Source organism: Hemitrygon akajei, chromosome 11 (genome assembly GCF_048418815.1).
Source record: "Hemitrygon akajei chromosome 11, sHemAka1.3, whole genome shotgun sequence".
In the NCBI taxonomy this organism is placed as follows: Eukaryota; Metazoa; Chordata; class Chondrichthyes; order Myliobatiformes; family Dasyatidae; genus Hemitrygon; species Hemitrygon akajei.
The window spans coordinates 24,377,941-24,392,995 of NC_133134.1; the positions used below are offsets into that span (position 1 = coordinate 24,377,941).

Genomic DNA, 15,055 nt, shown 5'->3' on the forward strand with positions numbered 1-15,055 from the left:
CTTCAGCCCACAGTGCTGTGCTGAACATGTACTTTCTTTAGAAATTACCCAAGATTACCCATAGCCCTCTATTTTTCTAAACTCCATGTACCTATCCAGGAGTCTCTTAAAAGACCCTATTGTATCCACGTCCACCACCGTCGCCGGCAGCCCATTCCACGCACTCACCACTCTTTGTGTTTATATAAAAAAAAACAAAAAAAAAACAAAAAAAAACTTAACTCTGACATCTCTGTACCTACTTCCAAGCACCTTAAAACTATGCCCTCTCATGATAGCCATTTCAGCCCTGGGAAGAAGCTTCTGACTATCCATAGGATCAATGCCTCTCATTATCTTATACTCCTCTATCAGGTCACCTCTCATCCTCCGTCACTCCAAGGAGAAAAGGCCAGGTTCACTCAACTTATTCTCATAAGGCATGCCTCCCACTCCAGTCAACATCCTTGTAAATCTCCTCTGCACCCTTTCTCTGGTTTCCACATCCTTCCTGTAGTGAAGTGACCAGAACTGAGCACAGTACTCCAAGTGGGATCTGACCAAGGTCCCATATAGCTGCAACATTACCTCTCAACTCCTAAACACAATCCCAGGGTTGATGAAGGCCAATGCACTATATGCTGCCTTAACCACAGAGTGAACCCTCCAATCCTCCAGAACCTTTCCCATTCCCACTGATGATGCAAATATCATTGCCAGAGGCTCAGCAATCTCCCTCACCTCCCTCAGTAGCCTGAGGTACATCTCGTCTGGTTCAGTGACTTATCCAACGATGCTTTCCAAAAGCTCCAACACATCCTCTTTCTTAATATATATTTGCTCAAGCTTTTCAGTCCACTGTAAGTCATCCCTGCAATTACCAAGATCCTTTTCTGTAGTGAATACTGAAGCAAAGTATTCATTAACTACCTCTGCTATCTCCTCCGGTTCCATACACACTTTTCCACTGTTACACTTGATTGGTCCTATTTTCTCACATCTTATCCTCTAGCTCTTCACGTACTTGTAGAATGCCTTGGGGTTATCCTTAATCCTATCTGCCAAGGCCTTCTCATGGCCCCTTCTGGCTCTCCTAATTTCATTCTTAAGCTCCTTCCTCCTTCCTGCTAGCCTTATAATCTTCTAGATCTCTACCATTACCTAGTTTTTTGAACCTTTCGTAAGCTTTTCTTCTTGACTAGATTTACAACAGCCATTGTACACCACGGTTCCTATACCCTACCATCCTTTCCCTGTCTATGCAGAACTCCATGCAAATATCCCCTGAATATTTGCCACATTTCTGCTGTACATTTCCGTGAGAACATGTTCCCAATTTATGCTTCCAAGTTCCTGCCTGATAGCTTCATATTTCCCCTTACTCCAATTAAACACTTTCCTAACTTGGCTGTTCCTATCCCTCTCCAATACTATGGTAAAGGAGATGGAATTGTCATCACTATCTCCAAAATGTTCTGTCACTGAGAGATCTGACACCTGACCAGGTTCATTTCCCAATACCAAATCAAGTACAGCCTGTCCTCTTGTAGGCTTATCTACACATTGTGTCCAGAAACCTTCGTGAGCACACCTAACAAAATCCGCCCCATTTAACCCCCTTGCTCTAGGGAGATGCCAATCAATATTTGGGAAATTAAAATCTCCCACCATGACAACCCTGTTATTATTACACCTTTCCAGAATCTGTCTCCCTATCTGCTCCTTGATGTCCCCGTTACTATTGGATGGTCTATAAAAAAACACCCAGCAGAGTTATTGACCCCTTCCTGTTCCTAACTTCCCACAGAGACTCAGTAGACAATTGCTCCATAACTTCCTCCTTTTCTGCAAACGTGACACTATCTCTGATCAGCAGTGCCACGCCCCCACCACTTTTGCCTCCACAGATACTGCCCAACCTGCTGTGTTCCTCCAGCATGTTTTGTATGTTGCTTTGACCCCAGCATCTGCAAAGTATTTTGTGTTATCTTTTGCCTCCCTCCCTGTCCCTTTTGAAACATCTAAAGCCTGGCACTCTAAGTAACCATACCTGCCCCTGAACCATTCAAGTTTCTGTAATGGCACAACATCACAGCTCCAAGTACTAATCCATGTTCTAAGCTCATCTGCTTTGTTCATAATACTCCTTGCATTAAAATAGACACATCTCAAACCATCGGTCTGAGCACATCCCTTCTCTATCACCTACCTATCTTCCCTCTCACACTGTCTCCAAGCGTTCTCTATTTGTGAGCCAATCACCCCTTCCTCTGTCTCTTCAGTTCGGTTCCCACCCCCCCAGCATTTCTAGTTTATACTCTCCCCAATACCCTTAGCAAACCTCCCTGCCAGGATATTGGTCCCCCTTGGATTCAAGTGCAACTCGTCCTTTTTGTACAGTTCCCACCTACCCCAAAGGAGGTCCCAACGATTCAGAAATCTGAATCCCTGCCCCCTGCTCCAATCCCTCAGCCACGCATTTATCCTCCACCTCATTCTATTCCTATACTCACTGTCACATGGCACAGGCAGTAATCCCGAGATTGCTACTTTTGAGGTCCTGCTTCTCAACTTCCTTCCTAACTCCCTGTAGTCTGTTTTCAGGACCTCTTCCTACCTATGTCGTTGGTACCAATATGTACCACAACCTCTGGCTGTTCTCCTTCCCACTTCAGGATATTGTGGACACAATCAGAAACATCCCGGACCCTGGCACCTTGGAGGCAAACCACTATCCGTGTATCTTCCCTGAATTCACAGAATCACCTGTCTGATTCCCCCCTAACTATAGAGTCCCTTATCACTGTTGCCATCCTCTTTCCTTTCCCTACCCTTCTGAGCCACAGGGCCAGACTCTGTGCCAGAGGTGCGGCCAATGTTGTTTCCCCTAGGTAGGCTGCATTTCTCCACATCTCAGTTCTAAATGGACATCCTTCAATCCTGAAATCGTGCCCTCTTGTCCTAGAATCCCCTACCATGGAAGTAACTTTGCCATATCTAATCTGTTCAGGCCTTTTAACATTCAGAATGTTTCTATGAGATCCCCCCTCATTCTCCTGAACTCCAGGAAATACAGCCCAAGAGCTGCCAGACGTTTCTCATATGGTAACCCTTTCATCCCTGGAATCATTCTTGTGAATCTTCTCTGAACCCTCTCCAATGTCAGTATATCCTTCCTAAAATAGGGAGCCCAAAACTGCACTCAATACTCTCAAGTGTGGTCTCACGAGTGCCTTATAGAGCCTCAACATCACATCCCTGCTCTTATATTCTATACTTCTAGAAATGAATGCCAACATTGTATTCACCTTCTTCACAATTGACTCAACCTGGAGTTTAACCTTTAGGATATATTGCACAAGGACTCCCAAGTCCCTTTGCATCTCTGCATTTTGAATTCTCTCCCCATCTAAGTAATAGTCTGCCCATTTATTTTTTTCACCCAAGTGCATGACCATACACTTTCAAACATTGTATTTCATCTGCTATTTCTTTGCCCATTCCCCTAAACTATCTAAGTCTCTCTGCAGGCTCTCTGTTTCCTCAACACTACCTGCTCCTCCACCTATCTTTGTATCATCAGCAAATTTAGCCACAAATCCATTAATACTATAGTCCAAATATGTACAGCGTAAAAAGCAGCGGTCCCAACACCAACCCCTGTGGAACTCCACTGGAAGCCAGCAGCCAGCCAGAATAGGATCCCTTTATTCCCACTTTCTGTTTTCTGTCGACCAGCCAATACTCCACTCACACTAGTAACTGCCCTGCAATTCTACGGGCTCTTACTTTGCTAAGCAGCCTTATGTGCAGCACCTTGTCAAAGGCCTTCTGAACATCCAAGTACACCACGTCTACTGCATCTCCTTTGTCTACCCTGCTTGTCATTTCCTCAAAGAATTGCAGTAGGTTTGTCAGGCAGGAATTTCCTTTCAAGAAACCATGCTGGTTTGGCCTATCTTGTCATGTGCCTCCAGGTATTCTGTAATCTCCTCCCTAACGATTGATTCCAACAACTTCCCAACCACTGATGTCAGGCTAACAAGTCTATACTTTCCTTTCTGCTGCCTCCCACCCTTCTTAAATAACAGTAACATTTGCAATTTTCCAGTCATCCGGTACAATGCAGAATCTTATCGATTCTTGAAAGATCATCGTTAATGCCTCCGCAATCTCTCCAGCTACTTCCTTCAGAACTCGAGGGTGCATTTCTTCAGGTCCAGGAGATTTATCCACCCTCAGACCATTAAGCTTCCTGAGCACCTTCTCAGTCGTAACTTTCACTGCACAAACTTCACTTCCCATTAGAGCTTGCAAATTTCAGCATGTTGATTTGTATGAAATACAGATATGATTCCTTATCTGGAAACATTTCTTTGGTCTTTAACTTACTCATTGCATCTATTTTGAATGTTCTGATTTTTCTTTCAGATCAAATTCGGTGCTTCTGGAGCATGAAATGATTCTGGATGGCACTGTAGTTAGTGCAGTCTTTGATGATACCATGGACATGGGAATTGTGGGAACCACAGCAGGAACATTGTGGTATATAAATTGGGCTGAAAATACCAGCATCCGTCTGATCAGTGGCCACAGAAACAAGGTCAGATAATTTCTGAATTGTATGTTGAGAGTAGATTGCAGCATTGAGAAAATATGTGTTCTCTGAGTGGCTTGCTCATTTCTGCTCAGAACTTTTGAGGGTATTCATTAGGGTTTGTTTTGTACACAGTATAGACCAATTCTCTGAACAGCAGAAAGGGGGAGGAGAATTTTAGACTGAGGCAAAAAAATTCTAAAATGAAATCTTTGGATTGTGTAAAAGAATGAATAAGGAATTTTGGAGGAAGAAATAACCTCAACATTTTTGTTCAGCTGCCAGATGGCCTGGGCACCAAAGATTAAAGAAGCACATTAAAACCAATTGTTTAAGAAAAAATACACGATGACACTTTTGAACAGTGAAAGTAATGCCATGTATTTGTGTTCTCAGTGAATCAGGTTTTTTTTGTTAAATTCAGTGTACGCTGTTTCCTACAAACAAGGAATATCAACATGTGCTGCAGGGGAATTTGTTACATTCATTAAATAAGCTGGAAATTTTTAAGTATTTTTGTCAGTTTATCTTCTCCTTCCTTCAGGTTAACCAGGTAATTTTTAGTCCAGATGAAAGCCACTTCGCCACATGTGCAGAAGATGGCAGCTTGCGTGTGTGGGTCATGCACAGCACTGAGTTGGTTGTTCAGTTTCATGTTCTCAATCAGGTATGTTACAAAACGTGAAATGGAAGCTTTTATTAGCAACTTCATGACCTTACAAAGTCAATATAAAAGAACTGAAATTTATTGAGCATAATTAATTGAGTTATTCAGTCGTATATATTATTTTCATGTGTATGGTTGGATGACAGTAAACAAAATTTGAATTTGAACAACTGAAATGTATCGTGTCTTATAACGGCTGTTTTATTTGCACTGGATTTTTGGCATGCTGTGGGAAATCAAAGCACTTGATGGAAGGAAGCCTTCATACTTTAGTAACTATTTTTTTGCTGCAGAGCTGCTTGTGTATGGCTTGGAGCCCCATAATCAATTCAAGGAAATGTGCTGACAAACAGCAAATCGTTGCAGGATACAGCGATGGTACAGTACGTCTCTTTGGAGTGTTGAAAACTGAGATGGAATTGAAGATTCACCCTCACCCAGTGGCAGTCAGTGCTATTGCATACTCTATGGATGGTATGTTCCACTACAGTGTAGATTGCTTAATATCCTTAATTGAATGCTGATCATAAGCTGCACCGCTAATGCATGGCTACCATCAAGAATTCATGGAAATTGTTTTGCTGTCTCTGCATTAAGTGATTAACATTGACAGACTTTTTTTATTATTCTCAGGTGAGGTCATTATTTCAGGAGGTGAAAATGGCTTGATGGCTGTGAGCAGCCCTCATACAGGAATTACCATTCGTATCATCAGTGATCATAAGGGTTCTCCAATTACAACAATTGAATGTACACAGAAAAAAGTAAGATCTATTATAATGAAAGGTTGTTGAGTAAAATTGAGAATTAATCAAGATCAAGTGCATGCTTAAAGCAACAACTAGCTTTAATTTGCTTTTCCTCCTTGCCTCTCTAATTCTCTTGGTTTTATGTGCTGTTCATATCTACTTGTCACACCTGTTCTAAAGTTAACTACCCTTAATCCCTCTATCTTTTTAAATTGCAGCCCATTTTCAATCTTTTTTTTCCCTCAAGTTCCTCATGTACATCCCTGCAGCCAGGATTATGATTGTTTCAGTTTTAAAACAGCTCTTATCAGAATTACTGATGACTTACTGTGATTGTGACAAAATAAGTCTCTTATCATGGAATTTTATTGCTCCACCACAGACTTGCTTCATTTACAAAGACCGTAAATGCTGTAATTCCCTCTCCATCCCTTTCACCTGAAGACTGACACTGTAATTAACCTTTTAGTCATCTGCACTAATACTTTGTACAGCTTATTTGTTAATTATGTTTATTAATACACATAGAAAAAGGTCTTATGTTTTGTCAAGTTAGAAAAGAAATCATTATGCTAACATCATATTGCTTTCTGCTAACGATGGTAACAAAATTTCATGAGATATCAAACTTGAATTTGTGATGTTGATTATTTTGCATTTATTTTCCAGTATGATGAGTTTGGCCTTGAAGGATGTGATATGTGGTTGGCCGTGAGTTCTGATCGACGTGTTAGTATTTGGGCTGCTGATTGGCATAAACACCAGTGTGAGCTCATTGACTGGTTGACATTCCCAGCACCTACTGAACGTCAGGTGAGATGAATTTCATTTTATTTGTGAAGAGAGCAAGTAATAAACAGACTCCCTGATCCATGTCTATTAGCATACTGACATTGAACAGGTTTATCTTCCATCCGGGCTGAGTTTTCATAGTTGTCTGACTGAACCATGGAAAACTGACACTTATTGGAATATTCACACCTTGATAACTTTCTCTTGTTTTATCCCAGAATTGTATATATGAAGCATGGAACACAAAATTTAAAACAATGTGCTCATCAATGCGATGTAATATTTTGTATATGTAATAATATACAGTGCCTATAGAAAGTATTCAATCCCCTTGTAAGTTTTCATGTTTTATTGTTTTACAACATTGAATCACAGTGGATTTAATCTGGCTTTTTTGACACTGATCAACAAAAAGACTCTTTCATGTCAAAGTGAAAACAAAAGGGGATGCTGTTATAGTGTGCTGGACTGACCTCTACCTTGCTGAGGCCAGGCAGCAACTCTGACACCTCCTTATACCCTCCTGTTGAAGAGAACCCTACTCCAGAAAACATAAGACATAATAAATAAACAAGTAAATAAATAGATTTTTTTAAATGTGCAAAAACAGGAATACTATATATTTTTTTAAAAAGTGAGTTAGTGTCCAAAGCTTCAATGTCCATTCAGGAAACGGATGGCAGAGGGGACGAAGCTGTTCCTGAATCGCTGAGTGTGTGCCTTCAGGCTGCTATACCTCCTACCTGATGGTAACAGTGAGAAAAGGGCAGGCCCTGTGTGCTGGAGGTCTTTAATAATGGACGCTGTCTTTCTACAAACCCCATTTCCAGAAAAGTTGGGAAATTTTCCAAAATGTAATAAAAACAAAAATCTGTGATATGTTAATTCATGTGAACCTTTATTTAACTGACAAAAGTACAAAGAAAAGATTTTCAATAGTTTTACTGACCAACTTAATTGTATTTTGTAAATATACACAAATTTAAAATTTGATGGCTGCAACACACTCAACAAAAGTTGGGACAGAGTTAAAATAAGATTGAAAAGTGCACAGAATATTCAGGTAACACCGGTTTGGAAGACTCCACATTAAGCAGGCTAATTGGTAGCAGGTGAGGTATCATGACTGGGTATAAAGGTAGCGTCCATCAAAGGCTCAGTCTTTGCAAGCAAGGATGGGTCGTGGCTCACCCCTTTGTGCCAAAATTCGTGAGAGAATTGTTAGTCAGTTCAAAAGGAACATTTCCCAACGCAAGATTGCAGAGAATTTAGGTCTTTCAGCATCTACAGTACATAATATTGTGAAAAGATTCAGAGAATTCAGAGACATCTCAGTGTGTAAAGGGCAAGGTCGGAAAACATTGTTGAATGCGCGTGATCTTCGACCCCTCAGGCAGCACTGCCTAAGAAACCGTCATGTTACTGTGACAATTATAGCCACCTGGGCTCGGGAGTACATCGGAAAACCATTGTCACTTAACACAGTCCGTCGCTGCATCCAGAAATACAACTTGAAACTATTATGCAAGGAGGAAGCCATACATCAACTCTATGCAGAAACGCCGGCGAGTTCTCTGGGCCCGAGCTCATCTCATCTGCTGTGGTCAGATGAGTCCACATTTCAGCTAGTTTTCGGAAAAAACGGGTGTCGTTCTCCGTGCCAAAGATGACAACGACCATCCTGATTGTTGTCAACGAAAGGTGCAAAAGCCAGCATCTGTGATGGTATGGGGGTGCATCAGTGCCCACGGCATGGGTGAGTTGCATGTATGTGAAGGTACCATTGACTCTGAGGCGTATATTAGGATTTTAGAGAGACATATGTTGCCATCAAGGCAATGTCTCTTCCCGGGACGTCCATGCTTATTTCAGCAGGACAATGCCAGACCACATTCTGCATGGGCTACAACAGCGTGGCTTTGTAGACACAGAGTACGTGTGCTTGACTGGCTTGCTGCCAGTCCAGATCTATCTCCTATTGAAAATGTATGGCGCATCATGAAGAGGAGGATCAGACAACGGAGACCACGGACTGTTGAGCAGCTGAAGTCTTATATCAAGCAAGAATGGACAAAATTTCCAATTGCAAATCTACTACAATTAGTATCCTCAGTTCCAAAACGATTAAAAAGTGTTATTAAAAGGAAAGGTGATGTAACACAATGGTAAACATGCCTCTGTCCCAACTTTTGTTGAGTGTGTTGCAGCCATCAAATTCTAAATTTGTGTATATTTACAAAATACAATTAAGTTGGTCAGTAAAACTATTGAAAATCTTTTCTTTGTACTCTTGTCAGTTAAATAAAGGTTCACGTGAATTAACATATCACAGATTTTTGTTTTTATTGCATTTTGGAAAATATCCCAACTTTTCTGGAAATGGGGTTTGTAAGACACCCCATGTTCCTGGGTACTCTGTAGGCTAGTGCCCAGGATGGAGCTGACTAGATTTACAGCCTTCTGCAGCTTCTTTCAGTCCTGTTCCATACCAGACAGTGATGCAGCCTCTCAGATGCTCTCCATGGTACAACTATAGAAGTTTTTGAGCATATTTGTTGACATGCCAAATCTCTTCAAATTCCTAATAAAGTATAGCTGCTGTCTTGCCTTCTTTATGACTACATTGATAAGTTGGGATCAGGTTAGATCCTCAGAAATGTTGACATTGCAGAACTTGAAGCTGCTCACTCTCTCCAGTTCTGATCCCTCTATGAGGATCGGTATGTGTTCCTTCATCTTTTCCGTCCTGAAGTCCACAATCAGCTCTTTGGTCTTACTGACGTTGAGTGCCAGGTTGTTGCTGTAGCATCATTCCACTAGTTGGCATATCTCACTCCTGTACACCCTTTCATCACCACCTGAGATTCTACCAACAATGGTTGTATCGTCAGCAAATTAATAGATTGTATTTGAGCTATGCCGAGCTACACAGTCCTGTGTATACAGAGAATACAGAGAGTAGAGCAGTGGGTTAAGCACTCACCCCTGAGATGCACCAGTGTTGATCGTCAGCGAGGATGATACGTTATCACTAATCCACACAGACTGTGGTTTGTGTGTTCATGAATACAAAAGGTAACAGTTTATCCTGCTTTTGGTATTTCATTGCTGTGGTAGGATGACATGGAACATTTGAGTGTGTTTGTGAGCTGCAGTAATGTAGATTAATTGAAGTGGTTTGGGGTCAGGTTTGTTTTTGCTGGAAGCAGGGGGAATAATAATAATTCAGACCTTTTAAAATGTTCCAATGTTCACAGTTAAGTAAATTCTTTTTAGTTCTGTCATTACTTTATTGTAGCAGCCAACTTGAGCAAAAAGAACTTTTTTTGAGTGGATTTAGTTGAGGACTAAGCAGTGGTAGCACTAACTCCCTTAGATGTTATGTCCATCTTGATATATTAATGTTTGGGTTGTCATGACAAAAGCTTTATTGAAAAGTGTCACTTCCAGTAACACAGTAATGGACTGTTCTGTGCTCAGATCTAAGGAGTGGGGATTGTCTCTGCAGAAGACATTGTGTGGCCAGTTTTGTTTGTGCTTTGTAGAGAATTTGATCATTCTGCACACTCAATAAACATCAGAATAAATAATCAGGAGGTGTTTCAAATAATCTATTGGAATATGTTGTTTGATTTCAATTTTTTTGTTTCAGGTATGTGATAAGAATAGTCTCCCACCTAGTCTGGCTGCCTTCTCACCTAGTCAGAGTGGCATTGTAGTGTACGTTGGATTTGGAGTAAAGCCGCAGATTATTTTGTACAGCCTCCATAAAAAGCAGGTATGAGTAAAGAAAATACAAAACTTTTGTAAAAACAACTGAACATAGTATTATGTATTTGTGCATAGATAATTTGCCATAAAGTTACACTATAAAAAGTAACTTCATTGTTCAACAGAGCATTAGACACAGATCAGTTCACTGTTCAGTTGCAATGTGAATTTGCTAATGTTTGGGGAATAAGTCCCTGTCTGTAATTGGACAGTTATATCAGGCATAAGTAAAACAGTTGTAGGAGAAAGTTTTAAAAGAGAATGGCAGAATGCAGTTACCTACAGGAACAGATAGAGGTTTATAGAGATTATTCAACCTGTATTAACTGTTTGTACCATTATCCTTCGAATAACCTAAACTGACCTTTTTTTCCCTATCGCAGACAATTAAGGAAATAGCTTTGCCTCACTGGGCTGCAAGTTTGAGCCTCTCTCCAGCAGGGCAACTAATTGCTGTTGGGACCACTGGTAAGAATTTTTTTTTTTCCCTGTGATCTGTTCTTTCATAAGACATTCAGCCAGAAAAGGCTTGTAGATTTATCAGTCACAAGTATTACATGCATTACAAGAATAAATAATATTCAGAAGTAAAGTATAGGAAAAGTACTTAGCCTTGAACATAAATTTATATCTGCAGCATTTTATGCTGAGCTGCAGAGAAATTCTGTTGCATATCGATGTTGTTGTAGATGTGTTGCAGATCTGCACCTGAAATACACCAGAACCCAGGAAGCCAGGGAAAAAATATTCTTTATCAGAGGCAGATTCATTCACAATAGAAAATACCTTCTCTGGTGGAAATAAATAAAATGGCAAATCTAAATATTGGATTTGTAGTTGCTTTTTACTCAAGTTAGATAACATAGTCAGTGAAGTTCAATTTACACAATAAATTCTGGCTGTTCTTGGTAAAATAAGTAACCAGATTGATTACACCCCAGGGCTCTGAGAGAGGTGGCTGAACATAGTGTGGAGGCATTGGTGGTGATCTTTCAAGAATCACTAGATTTTGAAGTGGTTCCAGAGCACTGGAAAATTGCAAATGTCATCCCACTCTTTAAGAAGAAGGGTGGCAAAAGGAAATAAATTATAGGCCAGTAAGTGTGACATCAATGGTTGGTAAGATGTTGGAGTTCATTATTAAGGATGAGGTTTTGGGGTGCTTAGGAGCTGATAAAATAGTCTGAAGTCAGCATGGTTTCCTTGAAGGGAAATCTTGCCTGACAAATCTGCTGGAATTCTTTGATGAAATGTGCAGGATAGACAAAGGAGAGTCAGTGGATGTTGTTTACTTGGAATTTCAGAAGGCCTTTGACAATGTACCCACATGAGGCTGGTAAACAAGATAAGAGTCCATGCTATGACAGAAAAGTTACTAGCATGGATAGAAGATTGACTGGCTAGCAGGAGGCAAAGAGTAGGCATAAAGGCAGCCTTTGCTGGTGACGTGGTGTTCCACAGGGGTTGGTGTTGGGACCGCTTCTTTTCTCATTATATGCCAATGATTTGGATGACAAAATTGATGGCTTTGTGGCCAGGTTTGAGGACAATACAAAAATAGGTGGAGGACTAAGTGGTGTTGAGGAAGCAGGGAGTCTGCAGAAGTACTTGGACAGATTGGGACAAAGAAGTGGTAGATGGAATATAGTTAAGTGGATGGTCATGCACTTTGGTAGAAGGAATAAAGCCTAGACTGTTCTCTTAATGGAGAGCAAATTCAGAAATCAGAGGTGCAAAAAGACTTGGGAGTTCTCGTGCAGGATTCCCCGAAGGTTAAATTGCAGGTTGAGTAAGGAAGACAAATGCAATGTCAGCATTCATTTTGCAAGGTCTAGAAAATAATAGCAAAGATGTAATCTGAGGCTTTTTAAGACATTGATCAGATAGCACTGGCAGTATTGAGTAATTTTGGGCCCCTTATCTAAAAAAACGTGCTGGCATTGGAAGGGATCCAGAGGTTAACAAAAGGGGCTAATGTGTGAAGTGTGTTTGATGGCCCTGGGCCTGTACTCACTGGACTTTAGAAGAATGGGGCAGGGGGTATCTCATTGAAACCTATAGAATATTGAAAGGCGTAGATAAAGTGGATATGAAGAGGCTGTTTATATAGTGGAGACACAGCCTTGGAAAAGAAGGATGTACCTTTTGAGCAGAGATGAGGAATTTAGTGAAATTTTGAGAGCTCAAAGCTTGTATGTGCCCGGAAAAGTTAACAAGTGTAGGGAACTTTGGTTTTCAAGAGATATTGAGGCCCTGGTTAAGAGAAAGAAAAAAGGAGGTATAGCAGATATAGACAAGTAGGAACAAATGAGGTGCTTATGGAGCACACTTAAGAAAGAAATGAGGAAGGCTAAAAGAAAGCATAAGGTTGCTTTGGCAGACAAGGTGAAGGAGAATCCTAAAGGATTCTACAGGTACGTTAAGTGCAAAGGGATTGCTAGGGACAGAATTGATCCTCTGGAAGACCAGAATAGTAATCCATCTGTGGAGCCAAAACAGATGGGGAATATCTTAAGTTAGTTCTTTGCATTTGTATTTACTTGGGAGATGGATGCAGAGTCTATAGGAGTGAGGCAAAATGACATCAACTTCATGGACCCTGTATAGATTACAAAGAAAAGGTGTTTGCTACCCTGAGGCAAATCAGTATGGATAAATTCCCAAGGCCTGACAAGGTGTTCCCTTGGACCCTATGGGGGGCAAGTACAGAAATTGCTGGGGCTCTAGCAGAGAGATATAAAACACCCTTAGCGACAGGAGAGGTACCAGAGGATTGGAGGATAGTCTATGTTGTTCTGCTGTTTTTTTAAAAAAGCTCTAAACAGAAAACAAGAAATTAAAGGCCGATGAATCTGACATCAGTTGTGGGAAAGTTATTGGAAGGTGTTCGAGGGACCAGATATATAAGTATTTGGGTAGTATAGACCCATTAAGATAATCAGCATGGCTTTGTGCGTGGCAGGTCATCTTATAGAGATTTTTGAGGAAGTTACCAGGAAAGGCTGTGAATGTTCTGTACGTGGACTGTAGTAAGGCATTTGACAGAGTCCCGCATGGTCAAGAAGGTTCAGTCATTCAGGATGAGGTAGTAAATTGGATTAGACAATGGTTTTGTGGGGAAAGCCAGACTGTGGTAGTAGATGGTTGCCTCACTGACTGGAGACCTGTGACTAGTGGTGTGCTGCAAGGATTGCCACTGGGTCCATTGTTGTTTGTCATTTATACTAATGATCTTGATGATAATCTGGTTAACTGGATCAGCAAATTTGCAGATTACACCAAGATTGGTGGTGTAGTGGATAGTGAGGAAGGCTATCATGGCTTGCAGAGGGATTTGCATCTTCTGGAAAAATGGCAGATGGAATTTAATGCAGATATGTGTGAGGTTTTGTTCTTCGGTTGGACCAACCAGGGTAGGTCTTACACAGCGAACAGAAGGGCCCTGAGGAGTGTGGTAAAACAAAAGGATCTGGAATACAGTGCAACACGAGGAAATCTGCAGATACTGGAAATTCAAGCACACACAAAATGCTGGTGGAACGCAGCAGTCAGGCAGCATCTACAGGGAGAAGCGCTGTCGACGTTTCGGGCCGAGACCCTTCGTCAGGACTGACTCAACTTCGTCAGTTAGTCCTGACAAAGGGTCTCGGCCAGAAATTTCAACAGCGCTTCTCCCTGTAGATGCTGCCTGACCTGCTGCGTTCCACCAGCATTTTGTGTGGAATACAGTTCCATAATTTGTTGAAAGTGGCTCATAGGTAGATAGGGTTGTAAAGAAAGCATTTGGCACATTGGCCTTCGTAAATCAATGTATTGAGTACAGAAGATGGGATGTTGTGTTGAAGTTGTATAGGATATCGGTGAGACCTAATTTGGAGTATCATGTACAGTTCTGGTCATCTACCTACAGGAAAGATGTAAACAAGGTAGAAAGAGTGCAGAGAAAATTTACAAGGCTGTTGCTGGGTCTAGAGGACCTGAGTTATAAGGTAAGATTGAGTAGGTTAGGACTTTATTTTTAGAATGTAGAAGGTTGAGAGGAGATTTGATAGAGGTATACAAAATTATGAGGATATAGATAGGGTAAATGCAAGCTGGCTTTTACCATTGAGGCTGGATGGGACTACAACCAGAGGTCATGAGTTAAGGATGAAAGGTGAGAAGTTTAAGGGGGAACATGAGGGCAAACTTCTTCACTGAGGGTTGTGAGAGTGTGGAATGAGCTGCCAGCACAAGTGGGGCATGCAAATTTGATTTCAACATTTAAGGGAAGTTTGGATAGGTACATGAATAGTAGGGATATGGAGGGCTATGGTCTTGGTGCAGGTCGATGAGAGTAGGCAGCTTAAATGGTTTCAGCATGGGTTAGATGGGCCAGAGGGTCTTTTCTGTGCTGTATTTCTCTATGACTCTGAGAAGTTGGTTAATCTGTGGAATTCATTGTGCAGATGGCTGTAGAGGCCAAGTTCTTGGATGTATTCTAAAGCGGGGGATGATAGG

The 15,055-nt window shown here is 41.1% G+C and overlaps 1 protein-coding gene across 3 annotated transcripts in view; it reads left to right on the plus strand.

Moving 5' to 3' along the window:
* Nucleotides 1–15,055, plus strand: part of wdr90 (WD repeat domain 90) — a 92,819-nt gene that overhangs the window by 73,439 nt on the left and 4,325 nt on the right. For all 3 annotated transcript variants that reach the window (XM_073060461.1, XM_073060462.1, XM_073060463.1), the window contains 7 exons: nt 4,411–4,582; nt 5,121–5,243; nt 5,537–5,717; nt 5,877–6,007; nt 6,662–6,805; nt 10,437–10,562; nt 10,939–11,023. In XM_073060461.1, the coding sequence (XP_072916562.1) occupies nt 4,411–4,582; nt 5,121–5,243; nt 5,537–5,717; nt 5,877–6,007; nt 6,662–6,805; nt 10,437–10,562; nt 10,939–11,023 (962 nt within the window). The remainder of the gene's footprint in view (nt 1–4,410; nt 4,583–5,120; nt 5,244–5,536; nt 5,718–5,876; nt 6,008–6,661; nt 6,806–10,436; nt 10,563–10,938; nt 11,024–15,055) is intronic.